Raw genomic sequence first — 18,202 nt, 5'->3', positions numbered from 1 at the left:
ATAGGCAGCATTCCTCCTCCTCCAAACACGGCGAGTTGAGTTGATGCCAAAGAGCTCCATTTTGGTCTCATCTAATCACAACACTTTCACCCAGTTGTCCTCTGAATCATTCAGATGTTCATTGGCAAACTTCAGACGGGCATGTATATGTGCTTTCTTGAGCAGGGGGACCTTGCGGGCACTGCAGGATTTCAGTCCTTCACGGCGTAGTGTGTTACCATTTGTTTTCTTGGTGACTATGGTCCCAGCTGCCTTGAGATCATTGACAAGATCCTCCCGTGTAGTTCTGGGCTGATTCCTTACCGTTCTCATGATCATTGCAAATCCACGAGGTGAGATCTTGCATGGAGCCCCAGGCCGAGGGAGATTGACAGTAATTTTGTGTTTCTTCCATTTGCGAATAATCGCACCAACTGTTGTCACCTTCTCACCAAGCTGCTTGGCAATGGTCTTGTAGCCCATTCCAGCCTTGTGTAGGTCTACAATCTTGTCCCTGAAATCCTTGGACAGCTCTTTGGTTTTGGCCATGGTGGAGAGTTTGGAATCTGATTGATTGAATGCTTCTATGGACAGGTGTCTTTTGTACAGGTAACAAGCTGAGAATAGGAGCACTTCCTTTAAGAGTGTGCTCCTAATCTCAGCTCGTTACCTGTATGAAAGACACCTGGGAGTCAGAAATCTTTCTGATTGAGAGGGGGTCAAATACTTATTTCCCTCATTAAAATGCAATTCAATTTATAACATTTTTGACATGCGTTTTTCTGGATTTTTTTGTTTTTATTCTGGCTCTCACTATTCAAATAAACCTACCATTAAAATTATAGACTGATCATTTCTTTGTCAGTGGGCAAACGTACAAAATAAGCAGGGGATCAAATACTTTGTTCCCTCACTGTAGGCACGGGAGGGGGGGGGGGGGGTGTAGAGTCGTGGCTGCAGGAGTTCATGGGGGAGAGGCGGGAGGGTTTGTGGCACCCCCCCCCCCCCCCCGTGGCACCCTCTCCCCCGTGAACTCCTGCAGCCACGACTCTACAAACCCCCTCTTCCCCCCCCCCCCCGTGCCTATATAAAGCCACAACAGCAGACCATTTTTTCTCACCTGATGATGGACTCTTGTGTTGCGACCGAAACCACGTATTCTTTTTTTTTCTATGTACGTGACTTTACCGAAAGAACCAGAGAGTGTGGATTCCTGCAGTCACGAAAGCTTTAAATCAGCATTAAGGGTAGCATCTACTGTATGATTGTTCAGGTGGAAAGCACTTTTGGTGGTTTTGGAAGGATTCGGTCAGTCTCCAGTGATAGAAATATGCCTCCAATAAAATTAGATTAGCTTTGAGTGTATTGGCAATGTTCTCGAAGTTTGTGCCGTGTGCAGCAAGGACTGTGTCTTTTGCATATATGAACTTACGAGATGATGTACATGGCAGGTCACTTCTTTTTTTTACATGCCAATATTGACCTCAATAAAGTAGGCATCCATGCTCTTTGGTTCTATTCGGTGAAGTCACGTAGGTAAAAAATAAAACAACAAAAATCACGACGTTTCGGCCACAACACAAGTGGCCTTGATCAGGTGAAGGGATCGGACTGTCCAGAGGACAGCGTTGGAGTGAAGACAGCCAAGCCCAGGTCGCGTCCTTTAAGCTGTGTTTCCTCCCTCATGACTAAAACATCTTCATCCAGGAGTGGATTTATAAAATACTTAAATTATTCTAATTCTTATTTAGTTAATGTTCTATTAAAGCACTATTGAAACTCCATTGAAAAGTGAAGACATTCTGATTAATACCGTATTTCATGTTGATTTGGACTATGTAGTTAGCAAATGGTATACTTGCAAAGCATATGAAATGGGCATTGCACTGTGTAATAAAGTTGCCTTTCTATTGAACCCACATTCGAGTGTTTGCAGTACAGGGTGGTGAGCTTGTCATTCATGTCTATTGCACCTTCAGCTGTCAAGGCCCTACAACTTTCTTGAATGTATACAGGAGATAAGGCCACCATTTATAAAATGAATCATCTGGAGGCAGTGCAGAAATCTGCCAACATAAGTCCGCAAACAGCTGCACTCAATAAAATAAATGTTATGGTTATTTTTCTACAACTGAAAGCTCAACCAATGGACACGTTTTCATGAATATTTCCTCCATAGGCCTCAATTTTTACTTCAATGCCAGACAATTCTGCTGTCAATCATACAACCAATTCCAGCAACTGATTTTATAGAGTGGTTAAGTGAAACGGTATCATTGTAAAAAACCTTTCGTAACTGCAGGAATTACTTTTTGGTTCTTTTGGTAAAGTCACGGAGAAAGAAAATTTAATTAATAATAGAATACGACGTTTCGATTGCAACACAAGCAATCATCATCAGGTACTAATGAGTGCGAAAAACAAACCTAGTAAACTTAGAAATATAATGCAATACAACACAGAGAGTCGGCTAACACAACAGGGAACACCCTACCTGGTTGATTACGTTCTTACAAAGATTGCTGAATTTGAGAGAGAGACAAAACACAGACACGGAGACACAGACAGACACACAAGCAGAGAGAGACAACACAGAGACACAGAGAGAGAGAGAAAACTAACTTACATCCTCCCCGTAGAGGTGGTCTAAACTTGATTTGGAGCTTTCGTGACTGCAGGAATAACTTTTGATTGAAAGCTTTCGTGACTGCTGGGATTCATCTTCTTGGTTCTTTTGGTAAAGTCACGTAGAAGGGAAACAATAAAATAATACAAATATTGTTTTATATTTGTATTATTTTATTGTTTCCCTTCTGTGTTGTCTCTCTCTGCTTGTCACGTAGAAGGGAAACAATAAAATAATACAAATATTGTTTTATATTTGTATTATTTTATTGTTTCCCTTCTACGTGACTTTACCGAAAGAACCAATAATATGCAGGAATAACTTTTTGGTTTTTTCGGTAAAGTCACGTAGAAGGGAAACAATAAAATAATAAAAATATAAAACAATATTTTTATTATTTTATTGTTTCCCTAAAAATATAAAACAATATTTTATTATTTTGTTGTTTCTCTTCAACGTGACTTTACCGAAAAAACTAAGAATATGAATATTTTTACTATTTTATTGTTTCCCTTCTACATGACTTTACCGAATGAACCAAGAATATGCAGGAATAACTTTTTGGTTCTTTCAGTAAAGTCACGTAGGAGGGAAACAATAAAATAATAAAAATATAAACAATACTTTTATTATTTTATTGTTTCCCTTCTCTGTGACTTTACCGAATGAACCAACAATATGCAGGAATCACTTTTTGGTTCTTTCGGTAAAGTCACGTCTTTCTACTTTACCAAAAGAAGCAAAACGTTATTCCTACAGTCACGAAAGCTCCAAATCAAGTTTAGACCACCTCTACGGGGAGGATGTAAGTTAGTTTTCTCTCTCTCTGTGTCTCTGTGTTGTCTCTCTCTGCTTGTGTGTCTGTCTGTGTGTCTCCGTGTCTGTGTTTTGTCTCTCTCTCAAATTCAGCAATCTTTGGAAGAACGTTAATCAACCAGGTAGGGTGCTGCCTGTTATGTTAGCCGACTCTCTGTGTTGTATTGCATTACATTTCTAAGTTTACTAGGTTTGTTTTATCTCATTCATTCGTACCTGATGATGATTCCTTGTGTTGCAATCGAAACGGTGTATTCTATTATTTAATTATTTTTCTTTCAACGTGACTTTACCGAAATAACCAAAGAGTATGGTGTCATTGTAGTTTTTCTAGAATTTCTACAATAAGCCTTCTACGAACAGCGTTACGTTATGACTGCAGTCGTGGTATATTCGTACAGTTAAGTGCACACACCTGTTGGATGAATTATGGAGATTACGCTAGCTTTTGTTTGCAAGGAAGGTGATTAAGCAATTTTTAAAGCTAGGTTTTACAAGATATTTTATTCAGTTTAACACGTAGGCTTTTGCGACCAATATTATTCATAATAAAGGTTTTTGGGTTAGATCGCGTTATTTATAAATGTGTCGTAACCCCCCACCACCCGACACGGCTAATCAGCAAAATAAAGAGTCACGTTGACAAAAGACAAGTAATTCACTACTTTAGCCCACCGGTGTGTTGAAGAGTGAATCCACAACATTTACTGTTTGAATACGACGTTTCGCTGGTAATTACATCCAGCATCATCGGGCAATTCGCCAGAATGGTAAAGCCCTCATTTGCTCCCGGTCTTAAATAGAGCAGCAGGGTGACGTCATCATTTAACCCAATCTGGTGCAGTGATTAGAGGCGCAGTGGGGGAGGGGGGGTATTGTAATTATATAATCGATTGGTAATCAGTCAATGATTTAAAGCTTTCGTGACTGCAGTAATTCATATTCTTAGTTTTTTCGGTAAAGTCACGTTGAAGAGAAACAACAAAATAATAAAATATATATTAAACAATAAAAAATTCTCACGACGTTTCGACCATAACTCAAACGGTCATGTATATGTGGATAGCCTCATGAACGAATCTCTCATGGAAGCCAGATGGCTTACAGACTTATACGCACAGAACTAGATCAGTTAGACAAGACACTCTACAAATCACACTTAGCATTGACTGCAATAATGTACTAATCGGATTGGGAACATGTAGACAATATGACTGCCTCTTCAGTTGCTACTATGTCGACCAAATGTAAGGAAAACCTGATTTCCAAATTTAACCTCCTCTTCAACAAAAGACCGGACCCACACACCAAAAAGTTAGACGTTAATAAAGTCGTAATTAATCGCAGTAACAGTTCTATTTCCGATGGTCTGAAATCCGTTTTAGCTAAAGGTCTAAACTTTGCAGTCACACCTAAACACATACCAGTTAATGATATAATTGCCCAAGTAGACGTTGCTCTCAGGGGCCTGGGTCACATCGCTGCAGACGTAGCAAGATCTGAAATCGCTGCAACCCTCAAAAACGCTAAGATGCCAGCTAGCAACCTCAGCAAAGATGAGCGTTTTGAATTATATAAATTAAAAAAGAGGAATGATATTGTAGTCCTCTCAGCTGACAAAGGCAATGCTACTGTCATCATGGATAAAATAGAATACAACAAAAAATTAAAGAATTACTCGACGATGGTAGTTATACAAAAATAAAAAGAGATCCCACCAACAGCCTCGTCACACAAACCAACAAAATAATTTCTGATTCAACCGCATTAATTGATCAATCTAAACAGTTTTCGTTGAAACCTTCTGCTGCCAGGCCACCAAGATTATACGGCTTACCAAAAATACATAAAGTAGATACACCTCTTCGTCCCATAGTCTCTACTATCAGCTCCCCCACCTACAAACTAGCTCGTTTTTTGTCTGAAATCCTGCGTCCTTTCACTGGAAAGACCACCTCTGCGGTACAAAATTCTACTCACCTGGTATCGACAATCAAGGGTATTTCTCTGTCCCCAGACGACCTGCTTGTCAGTTTTGATGTAGTTTCCTTATTCACCAAGGTTCCTGTACCTGACACCATTGCAATCATTGAAGACTTGGTTCATCAAGGACTAAACACTGAGGTACCCCCCCTGGTGAGACACTGTTTAACCAATACATACTTCACTTGGAATGGAACTTTCTACAAACAAACTGAGGGCACCCCAATGGGCTCCCCCTTTTCTCCAGTTATAGCTAATATTTTCATGGAGAAATTTGAGACTGACGCCATCCAGACTGCCACTCTGCGCCCAACCTTATGGAAGAGGTACGTGGATGACACTTTTGTCATCTGGCCACATGGCCGGCCTGCTCTAGACCAATTCTTCGACCACATCAATTCCATACACCCAGCCATCAGATTTACCATGGAAGTCAAAATAGATGGCAAGATACCTTTTTTGGATGTCCTAATTAAAAAGAGACCTGATGGTTCAATGAGCCACTCTGTCTACAGGAAAGCTACCCATACGGATGCTTATCTGAAACCGGATTCCCACCACCATCCATCACAGAAGAATTCTCTCATCAAGACTCTGTATCATAGAGCCCAATGCATATCCGACCAGGAACACATAAGCAGTGAACTCAAGCACGTACACCAAGCTCTTAGGGCTAATGGTTACTCCGACTATACAATCCGCAAAGCTATCACTCAAACCATGAAGAAGAACCCTCTTGAGGAGCCTTTCAAAACCATCACTTTACCCTACATTGCTGGGATCACAAAAAAGATCTCCAAAATCTTGAATAAACACAAGATCCAGGTCCGTTTCAACACATTACATAAAATCCGTGATCTGGTTCCGTCTGTAAAAGATGTGATTCCGGACATACAATACCCTGGTGTCTACAAACTAAGTTGCCTCTGTGGTAGTAGTTACATTGGAGAAACCAAACGCCATGTCTCGGACCGCATTCGTGAACACAAAGCAGACCTTAAACACGGTAGGACCAACACCTCGGCCGTAGCAGATCATTGTTCTAATTCAGTAGGCTCACATGCCATTGACTTTTCCAAGACAGAGGTTCTTTGTAAGCCATCTGGCTTCCATGAGAGATTCGTTCATGAGGCTATCCACATATACAAGCACAGAGACAATTTCAACCGAGAAGATGAATTCTATCTTAGCAATCATTGGAAAGATTTGATAAATCATTTCAGTTCTTGATTGATTGTTCACGCTTACAGTGGCTTTCAGACAGCATACATAAAAACAAATTTCGTCTCCCCCCTCCTCTTTTCAAAAAATAGATGGACTAGTCCTGGCAAACAGCCAATCGTTGCGCGTGACGCAAACGTTATTTTTATATATATATAAATAAATATGCCGTTTTCAAAATAAATTTATGCAAACCGACACACCTGATGATGACCGTTTGAGTTATGGTCGAAACGTCGTGAGAATTTTTTATTGTTTTATATATATTTTGTTATTTTGTTGTTTCTCTTCAACGTGACTTTACCGAAAAAACTAAGAATATGAATTACTGCAGTCACGAAAGCTTTAAATCAAAATTTAATTGTCTTTTGTCAACGTGACACTTTATTTTGCTGATTAGCCGTGTCGGGTGGTGGAGGGTTGCGACACATTTATAAATAACGCGATGTAACCCAAAAACCTTTATTATGAAGATATTTTATTGTTTCTTTAACACGTTTCCTGGCCAGAAATGTGCATTTGGGCCATACAACGGTCCATCGTTCCACATACATTTATAACAGAAACATGCAGTCGTACTCTTTGCCTAGTTCACAAATGAATGTCAAATGGGTTGGACGTCTTTTAAAATCTGAATAGAACTTAGCCTGAAAGAACTGAAGAAATCTGTAGGGCCCCGACAGCTGAGAGAACGTACACACGACTGATTCGCTTACCACCCAATATCTATGTGAAAAAATATTGACTTTTATGTAATATTTATTTTATATATGTGTGTTATGAGATTGTGCAAAGCCTGTTCAAAATCTATAACATGTATTGTTTATTTTTTTCTAATTAGGTCTCCAAGAGTTTTTCTGAGAATTTGAGTGAAAGTGCATCACAACATGAACCTCCGAAGACTCCACACAAGGTTAGTGAGTTTCCATCTCTCCTGAAAAAACAAAACTTTATTTATTTCTGTTGTAGTAAAAGCCTCTGCATTCATTTAAGGGCATGCACATTTTCATCTTAGAAAACAGCATATGCTTTTTTTAATATATACATTTAATATCAAAGGACTACTTTGATTTGTAAGATTAACAGACCCACCCAAGGAACACTTTTCCCCATTATGGTGTTGAAATGTTGGAGTTGGCTTAATCTTATGTATTTCCATTTAACATTCAACGAAGCGATTTTAGTGAACGTGCAGTATACTTGGTTTACTTTCTGCCATTGTGATTTGTTAAACATTTGATCAAGTTCGTGAAATAAGATTTTCCCCATGGCTGCACATCAGCCAATCCTTATCCTCTCTCAGATTGGATTGCGAGCTTAACAATTGAAGCAATTGGTGGGACCCCGGGGTCCCATCACTCCCCCGGGGTGGGAAAAACCGCGTAGCGACACGAGTCTTACCCTACCGACAACAAAACTAGTGGTCAATCGATTGGCCTCGTCGAGAGCTACTCGGGGACATTAAGTTTCGTAAAAGTTGAAAAATTACATAAACACGTTCAATTCACTGCCTGGGGGGGCGGGCTCGCCCTGGCAAAGAAGCTGAGGATCGACGGCTGACCGGAGGGCGTCGTCGCCGCTCACGACTGCGGCGGACGCCCTCCGGGGCTCGCGTTTGCCCGGTGGGGTGGCGCCCATCGTGTCCATCGCCGCCCGCTGCTGCTGCTGCTGGCGCTTGTTGGTGCGAGTCTGGGCGGGCGGCGCGTTACTGTCGGGGTCACGTAGTGGGGCACACTGAACAACAACAATAATAATAATTATTGACCTGATTTTTGCAGGACCCCGGGGTCCCGCCAAATTATTCAATTGCCTTTTAATCAAAGCCCAAAATTGGCTGCATTTTGTGTTTTGTATTTGCATTTCAAAGAGCAATGTACAGCCGTGAATGTGCATCTTCAGAGCATTTTTACAGAAGCCTGCATGGTGCTTGTTTTGATGCATTAATGTCACATACTGCTTTTATAACATTTTTTTTTCCCCCACTTGCAAATGAACCAGCTTACTCACTGAAAGGTTGTTGTGTTCCCTATAGAAAACGCATTGGTTACACATGTGTTAATCATAACAGATATGAAATATTTACTCAAATGGTGTTTATCAAAGCAAAAAATAACCTAAAACACCAAGAAAACGAGTTTACAATTCTTTAAATTTGCTGTAAGAGCAGGTCAAATTACTATTGCTCTCAAACCTGCAAACTCGGAATGCAGGAAAAGTATCAAGCATGCAACTCTGACCTTGAGGCTGCATGTGAGCTCCTACCAATATGAACGCTGAAAAAACCCTGCTGTGCTTCCAAATGTAATGAGGCCTTCGGAGTATAGTTAAGTACAGTATACGCTCATACATAGTGGCATACACTACATGGGTACACATGCATGAGTTTTTCCCCAAATCAGTCATATCACCATCCATAACCACCTGGGAAAATATATGATCATGACTGCTTATACTTGCAACATTCTCCAAAAAATTAAATCTTTTTTTGTAGCTTTAATGGTTTGCATGATATATTTACTTGTATTATATTGTCCAATTTTGGCAACTTAATGAGCGATTCGATTCCTTGATATGCTTATATTTTTTTAATTTAATAGTTGGTATGTCTTCAAATACACATTAAGCTCTGCTTTCATTTAATGAATTTAGCAGCAGTGCAGTACAGTTTTTTTGGCTTATTGAGAAGTTAAGGGCATAACTCAAGCTGACACACAACCATTGTCGGACAATACAGATGGTGATATATGTTTGGACAGGGAATGAATGAAATGCTTCATCATTTGAAAATGTGCAAGACCTTTAATGAATAGATATCAACTGAAGAAAAGATGAACTCGTGTCTTTTTGACTTTCTCACTTTTTAATGCAGCAAACCTTAAAACCCAAATGTGAGTGCATATAGACGATATGTATTAGCTTGTGAAGGAGATGCAATCAAATGTTACATTGCCAAGAAGTAGGTCTTTACTCTTAGTTCAAAATTAAATACAGTAAAACCTTGGATTGCGAGCATAATTCGTTCCAGAAACGTGTTTGTAATCCAAAGCACTCGTATATCAAAGCGAATTTCCCCATAAGAAATAATGGAAACTCGGATGATTCGTTCCACAACCCAAAAGTATTCATATAAAAAAAGATAAATACAAAATACCTTTTTATATTTTATTATTTTAATTTAATATAAAGTAATCAAGTTCATTAATTAAATTTAATCGTGGCTGGTGTGAGGGGGACGAGAGAGAGGAGAGGAGGAGGAGGGTTATTGTGTAGGACGACTAACGGAATCACTGCTATCTGTGCTACCTGTTTGAGGATTTCGCGGAAATGTGACATTGCATTGTCGGGCCATTGTTACAGTACATTGACTAAAGAACGGTCACTACACTTGGACACAAAATAAAAAAATGCTTTACGCACACACACATGGTCACAACACTATAGTAAACAGTATACGCTCGCACGGATGTTGGCTATACGAGTGAGGCACGCCGACTGAGACTGAGCATGGGAGACGATTACCCACAATCCCGCAGCGAGAGAGAGAGAAGAACCATCGGCTCACTTGTGGTCACGTGACGCTCGGCAGACAAGCGTATACGTACTACTACTCGTATTGCAAGACCTCGCTCGTTTATCAAGTTAATATTTATTTTAAAAAAATTGCTCGTCTTGCAAAACACTCGCAGACCAAGTTACTCGCAATCCAAGGTTTTACTGTACCCACTTCTTCTCTGTTTTAAATCTGTATAATACAAGGGCCATTTACTTTAGGATGCTGTTGTCTCACCAGGAATATTTAATGAGTGGTGATTCACGTGGAATTGATGACTTGAGGATTGCTGTCATTATTTCACATCTTAAAATGAATGGGGATTTTTGTTATTCTCAATTGTATGGCATATCCAGCAATTTACCGTATTTTCCCGCATATAGCCCGCACACGCATATAACCCGCAGACGCATATACCCCGCAAAAATAGCGTTTTGTTTAAAACATTTCAGATAGTCCGCATCGTCATATACCCCGCTTGCATTCATATCTTTAACGTCGTTACCGCAGCTTGATTCCATCATATAAATACGAAGTTTACATTTGTAATACATTCCACTATCAATTGTTAACATTAAAATCATAACGTGCACAAAGAAAACAAACTAACCGGAAACGAGTGAACTTAAAGCAGTAAATAAGTAACAAAAGTAAATATCCAATAAATAAGTAACACATAACTGGTAGATAAGTAAGCGTACTGTTAGGCTTACCAGCATTCGACCTCATCATATTACAGCTACTGGACCGGTAGTTACCCCTGTACAGTTTTAGCACTGGTAGATTGCGCACTGCGCATACAACAGCAGCACTACGGTAATGCCATTGCCTCCTGGCAACAAAGCCATTGGAAGTTTGAAACAAAGTTCATGGTCGTGATTGTGTAGTGCTCAGCCAATAGCAGCAGCCTAAGGGACTTGGCAATTATGATTCCGCGTTTGGTAGATGCTTGTTAAGGCCCTCCTCATTGTGCTATCCATAGCCTCAGCTGAAACATTCGCACCCCCCTACAGCACTGAAAGTATTACGGTAAACAAAATGCGCCCACTTCAAACATTGTCGTTTCATTGTACAAACAATTTGAATAATTTAAAACGTGATAGCATGTGCAATTTTAGTGTGAGTGGTTTATTCAGCAGTGCTTTAGTCAAAGGTAAGTGTTGCATAGTGGATAGTCCTAACATGAAAAAATTAAACGAGTTATGGCATGTCACACGTGTAAAATATTTTTGGGATATCCCGTACCTCCATATACCCCACAGGGTCTTGTTTTGTTTGTAAAAGTTGGTATACCCCGCGGGTTATATGCGGGAAAATACGCTAAGTTAAAATAAAAAAAATATACGATATCTGTTTTGTTGAATTCCCTTCATCCCAGGTTATTACATATATATGTTTTCAACACAACATGTATTGACATCACTCCACATTGTTAACATGTAACTTGATCATGTATGTAAGTTTCTGCATTGCAATGTATACAGATCCATCCACACATACAATGCTGAGTTGGGTGGTACATATGTAGTGTCTTCAAAAATTACTCTCACCGACACATTGTAACAAGTCACCTGCTTACACTTTATTCACCTGTTCTTGCACCAGTTGTAGGCACACCTATAACTATCTGTACGGTCACATATACTCAACTTCTCCCCGCTCTTATCCTGCACCTCACTTATCCTGCACTCAGCAGCTTTGCTCTCAGCGACTACGCACACAGCAGCTTCGCGCCCAGCGACTCTACACAGCGTCTTCACACTCAGCGACTCTACACACAGCGACTCTACACACAGCGTCTTCGCACTCAGTGACTGTACACACAGCGTCTTCGCACTCAGTGACTGTACACACAGCGTCTTCGCACTCAGCGACTCTACACACAGCGTCTTCGCACCCAGCGACTCCGCACACAGCGACTGTACACACAGCATCTTTGCACCCAGCTACTCTACACACAGCGACTCTACACACAGCGACTCTACACATAGCGTCTTCGCACTCAGTGACTCCGCACACAGCAGCTTCGCGACCAGCGACTCTACGCACAGCGTCTTCACACTAAGCGACTCTACACACAGCGTCTTCGCACTCAGCGACTCTACACACAGCGTCTTCGCACCCAGCGACTCCGCACACAGCGACTGTACACACAGCATCTTTGCACCCAGCTACTCTACACACAGCGTCTTCGCACTCAGCGACTGTACACTCAGCGACTGTACACACAGCGTCTTCGCACTCAGCGACTGTACACTCAGCGACTGTACACACAGCGTCTTCGCACTCAGCGACTGTACACACAGCGTCTTCGCACCCAGCGACTCTACACACAGCGTCTTCGCACTCAGCGACTCTACACACAGCGTCTTCGCACTCAGCGACTCTACACACAGCGTCTTCACACTCAGCGACTCTACACACAGCGTCTTCACACCCAGCAACTCTACACACAGCGTCTTCGCACCCAGCGACTCTACACACAGCGTCTTCGCACTCAGCGACTCTACACACAGCGTCTTCGCACTCAGCGACTCTACACACAGCGTCTTCACACTCAGCGACTCTACACACAGCGTCTTGGTACTCAGCGACTCCGCACACAGCAGCTTCGCGACCAGCGACTCTACACACAGCGTCTTCGCACTCAGGGACTCTACACACAGCGTCTTTGCACCCAGTGACTCCGCACACAGCGTCTTCGCACCCAGCGACTCTACACACAGCGTCTTCACACTCAGCGACTCTACACACAGTGTCTTTGCACCCAGTGACTCCGCACACAGCGTCTTTGCACCCAGTGACTCCGCACACAGCGTCTTCGCACTCAGCGACTCTACACACAGCGTCTTCGCACTCAGCGACTCTACACACAGCGTCTTCACACTCAGCGACTCTACACACAGCGTCTTCGCACTCAGCGACTCCACACACAGCGTCTTCGCACTCAGCGACTCCACACACAGCGTCTTCGCACCCAGCGACTGCACACAGCGTCTTCGCACCCAGCGACTCTACACACAGCATCTTCGCACTCAGCGACTCTACACACAGCGTCTTCACACTCAGCGACTCTACACACAGCGTCTTCACACTCAGCGACTCTACACACAGCGTCTTCGCACCCAGCGACTCCGCACACAGCATCTTTGCACCCAGCTACTCTACACACAGCGTCTTCGCACTCAGCGACTGTACACTCAGCGACTGTACACACAGCGTCTTCGCACTCAGCGACTGTACACACAGCGTCTTCACACTCAGCGACTCTACACACAGCGTCTTCACACTCAGCGACTCTACACACAGCGTCTTCGCACTCAGCGACTCCGCACACAGCGTCTTCGCACTCAGCGACTCCGCACACAGCGTCTTCACACTCAGCGACTCTACACACAGCGTCTTCACACTCAGCGACTCTACACACAGCGTCTTCGCACTCAGCGACTCGACACACAGCGTCTTCGCACTCAGGGACTCTACACACAGCGTCTTCGCACTGTACTGCATGTGGGCAGTACAGCAAGCGAGTTGCTGACTTGTCTCTACTTGTTTCTGAGTGGTGTCCCATCATGTGTGTTTTCTTAAGGCTAGCCATCGAATTTAACTACTGAATTAGAATTGACCAGGTATCCATATGCAAGAACCTCAAAAAATTATCAAGTCTCTGTGCGACTTTCCTGGTAAATAAAGACGTATGATGATGTTTCATTGTGTGTGCATGCACGTGGGCAGGAGGAGCTGCCAGATACCCCTTGTAACCCCGAGGCAGAGCAGGAGGTGATCGACAGCATTGAGAAGGTCTACTTCGACGATGAGGCCTTCGACCCCGTGCGATATGAGCTGGAGGTACTTTGGCTATGTACTGTTAAACTGTGAGTTTCATGTGTCGAGATTATTTTGTTTAACCAGGTGAGAACTCAAAAGAACCGAATAGTATATTTTGTAAGAGTTGCCTGGTTCACGAAAATGACAAAGCAAAACAAATTCATACTTGAATTTTTTTTAATTTTTTACCTACGTGACTTTACCGAAAAAAACAAAGAGTATGAATCCTTGCAGTCACGAAAACTTCAAATCTAGAATCAAAACAAATTCAATGAAATAACAGCGATGAAGCAAATGGAAATCAGGACAAAAACAACTTGAACGTTAAATATATGTGCTATGAATATGGACCATTGCCCAAAACGTCACCTGTAATGCGTATTTATATGTTTAAATTTTCATGCAGTGGATATGTTTAGTGTGTATAAATCAGCGTTGCCTCCACAAGTTGGATACACGCCTAAGGATATACACCCCACTAGGTTTCATGCACAGTCCAGAACTCATGCAGTCAGCTTGTAGCAATCACCCGACAAAACGCACATGCTCAGTTGAATTCTGGTAAAAATAGATTATTGCATGACACAAGCAGTTCTGTTAATTAAGTGTGAATGCTTGTCTGCATTGGGCCGGATTGGCACATACTTTTTTGCTGGCGTTTTTCCATATCTTTTAAGCATTTCGTGTGGGTGCTCTTATGATATTGTTAATGAAGGTGACATTTAGAGACATACATTCCTAAAAAACACAAAGAAAGGTAGGTGTAGTATTAAAATTTTCCAAGGACAGCCGTAAAAATCAATGCCCATCTATTTGTTGGAGCAAACTTACACCTAACAATAACCCACTCCTGATGTCTTTGTAATATTGAATTAAAGTGTAAGCTGCTTAGAAGTGTATGGTTCAACTATTTACTTATTCACATCATTTGGGCTTGTGTTCATTTACTATAGGTCATAATAACGTTAATATACACATTCGACTGCCGTGGATTACCATGTTTGTTGCTTTCAGCATGGATATTTTGCTTTGCAAATACACGTGCAATTATATTCTTGGTTCTTTCGGTAAAGTCACGTTGAAGGGAAACGTAACTTTACCGAAAGAACCAAGAATATGAATCACTGCAGTCACGAAAGCTTTAAATCTAAATACGTGCAATTGTTTAGTGAACTCTGTTGTCCTCATCAAATCTCTCATTTACTTATTTTAAATGCATAAAAGTCAATTTTTCCACTAAACTCCACGATTCCTTTGACCTCGTCATCCTTTCGACTGCCCCCCACCCCCCCCCCCCCAATGACTGCTGCTTGGCCGAGCCGTGCCCATGCAATTCTTTGCGACCAACAGAAGCTGCCTGAGGTGATGCAGCTGGCCGAGCTGGAGGAGTACCGGGACAGGCTGAAGCGGCAGCAGGCAGTGGTGAGGCCCCCTCCCCCCCACCCCTGCGTGCCCCTCTCCCTCTTAGTTCCGTGCAGCAGCGCACATGGCATCGAACAAAGGAGGAAGCTCTGGCTTCTTATTGTCAGCAGTGGCAAGGGTACTGCTGGTCAGAGTGCTCACATTACCTTGCCTATGAAATGTTTGCCCAGCAAAGGTGGTGAGAGAAGTGCTTCTCGTGGAATAGTGTTGGATGTATTGAGCACAGAGAAAGTTTGTTGTTCAGTGATTATCTGCACAGCTTGCAAAACAGCCCTGGTTTATTTCAGTTGCTATATTACGTGCTGATGCTTGTGCTTTATTTATTATTTCATTACTTTTGAGTAATTGCAAACATTAAGTGTCAATGAGCAATTGTTTATATATTTTTTATAAATAAAATACAATTGGCTAGATGTCTGCTATAAAAAATATGATTTAAAAAAATTCTACCCGCCCATGCATACAATTAACCCAAGACCCACTGAACCAATTGAAAGCATCTGACCAACAATACCTTTTCACTTTCTATTTGATATTGCAACAAAGCATTTTTGTTTTTGGTAGTCATGAAAATAACAGTGAATTTACAATAGTACCATTACAAAATTAATACTTGCAACACACTTGCATACAAATGTGTGCTCTGTTTTTAATGAGCAAAATGACTTAATGCATTTGTATCCCAATGGACAGTTTGCTACTGAGCGCATTACATCTGGAACACACACTTGAGTATCGAATCAATACTGTACCCTAGGTTGTACTGCTCAACATGGGTGAGATATGTGAGATGTGAATTAATCATGCAAATTACAATATGGTGTGATTGTGTAACCTCCCTCCTCGGTCATTTATAGTTTCATGTTAATGAGGCAAGCTGTCCATGATATGCCGCTCTAACAGCGGTGACAGGCACGTTCATACATCGTCCAAGAAGGCACATTCAGCAGTGCATTGTTATCTCAGTGCAGTCTATCTCCAGCCTTCAAAATCCCATTTGTCCATTCCGATTTGCCAAAGTGCTGTGTTTGTGTCAGCGTGGTTGATGTGTGAAGTAATTCGTGTAGTTGTACCCGGATGTGTTAATTATTACATGTAGAAAGCTGCATTTAATAAACCCTTGGCATGAATGATGTCCCTTTAGGAGGCATTCTCTCCTTTGTGGTCAAATCAAATATGTCTCTACCATAGGTTTAATCCAGAGATGTAAAGGATAAGCAGATATTCAAAGTCCACCTATATTTAATTTGCAAATATAAAGTATATTTGTACAAGAAGTAAACCAGCAGAGTGAGCAAAAAGTCCAGTTCATTCATATGCAGCGTCTAAAGGTAATGGATTGAAAAACACGCAGTTTGAAACACTAGCAGCAAAATTTAAATGAAAATTAAATAAGTGGCCAAGTGAGCGTTTAAATTAATTAGTTGCTTTTCTTTAACATTGATTTATCATACCATTCTTTCTGCGAACCCGTACATAGAGGTAATACATATATGTAGCGTTTATATACTTATTTATTAATGACTGTACAGTGTTTAATGATAATTTCTATTGACACTGCATTAAATCAACATTTTATTTCTGTACATTACTTTAAATTTTGATTTAAAGCTTTCGTGACTGCAGGGATTCATATTCTCGGTTCTTTCGGTAAAGTCACGCAGAAGGGAAACAATAAAATAATAAAAATATTAAACAATAAAATTAGCACGATGTTTCGACTGCAACACAAGCAATCATCATCAGGTGTGAAAACCACAAACAAGAATTTTTTTTTTCAAATTTTATTGTTGTGGTTTTCTCACCTGATGATGATTGCTTGTGTTGCAGTCGAAACGTCGTGAGAATTTTATTGTTTTATATTTTTATTATTTTATTGTTTCCCTTCTGCGTGACTTTACCGAAAGAACCAAGAGTACAGTACTTTTAATTGTTTCCTTTTTTTACACGCTTTTTTATTAACTCACTCTGTCTGTTGTATCCTCAAATCTTGTAACTCAATTGTAACCCACTTCCCAATGTGGTGTCGACTGCAAACTTGGTATACTGATGTCATACTGATGACAATACTATATTCTATCATAAAAAATAAAATATATTTTTTTAAACATTCTTTTTTATATGTTATGTTTCGGCTTGGCTCTAATTGTCCACGGTAAACTGACGTTGGTTGTAAATCACCACGTTCCCCTTACGTTGTGGCACGCTTCGGGGCCACTTCCTGGAGTCGTGGAGTTCTGCCATGGCTAGTACGGTACATTTAATAAAAGCGTGTTTTTAAAAAAAGTAAAAAATAATATTACTTATTAATTCATGGCATTCAGCTCTTCATATGCAGTCATCGGTGTGAAGTGCAGAGATTACATACAGAACATGTTGCCATTGATTTTTGGTGCTGTTCAGTCACGTGATGTTGTCTTGCTTACTCACTTGATGTTATTCCCACACAGTAGAGGTGCAACGATGCATCAAGTCATCATTATCAATTATTTGGCAAATGGTACATGCATCAAATTGCTTTTTTAATCAATGACCCCTGCAGCAACGAGTGGGTCAGTCCATTCACTACAATGTAACACTTTTTTTTGTTAAATAAAATTGTAATCCTGAATTGTGAAAATGTGTGAGATTGCTTAGAGTGTGAATTATTATACCTCTACAGTGCACATCTGCTTTAATGATAAATGCCCTGCCAACAGGTGTCCAAGAAGGTTGCTGACCTGATACTGGAGAAGCAATCAGCCTATGTACAGGTAAGCCCAGAAGTCGTAAGTAGC

The 18,202-nt window shown here is 41.1% G+C and overlaps 1 protein-coding gene across 2 annotated transcripts in view; it reads left to right on the top strand.

Moving 5' to 3' along the window:
- VPS50 (VPS50 subunit of EARP/GARPII complex) overlaps window positions 1-18,202 on the top strand; it is a 116,108-nt gene that overhangs the window by 4,167 nt on the left and 93,739 nt on the right. For both annotated transcript variants that reach the window (XR_012945894.1, XM_076071519.1), the window contains exons 2-5: window positions 7,467-7,538; window positions 13,911-14,024; window positions 15,354-15,425; window positions 18,125-18,178. Coding sequence is in view for 1 of the 2 variants with exons in the window: in XM_076071519.1 (XP_075927634.1) it covers window positions 7,467-7,538; window positions 13,911-14,024; window positions 15,354-15,425; window positions 18,125-18,178 (312 nt within the window). In the remaining variant the exon portion in view is untranslated. The remainder of the gene's footprint in view (window positions 1-7,466; window positions 7,539-13,910; window positions 14,025-15,353; window positions 15,426-18,124; window positions 18,179-18,202) is intronic.

Source organism: Petromyzon marinus, chromosome 2 (assembly GCF_048934315.1).
Source record: "Petromyzon marinus isolate PM22_M1 ecotype Great Lakes invasive population chromosome 2, UKy_Petmar_22M1.pri1.0, whole genome shotgun sequence".
NCBI classification, from domain to species: Eukaryota; Metazoa; Chordata; class Hyperoartia; order Petromyzontiformes; family Petromyzontidae; genus Petromyzon; species Petromyzon marinus.
Note: the sequence above shows the minus strand (reverse complement) of the source record. Positions and strands in the feature narration are given on the sequence as shown.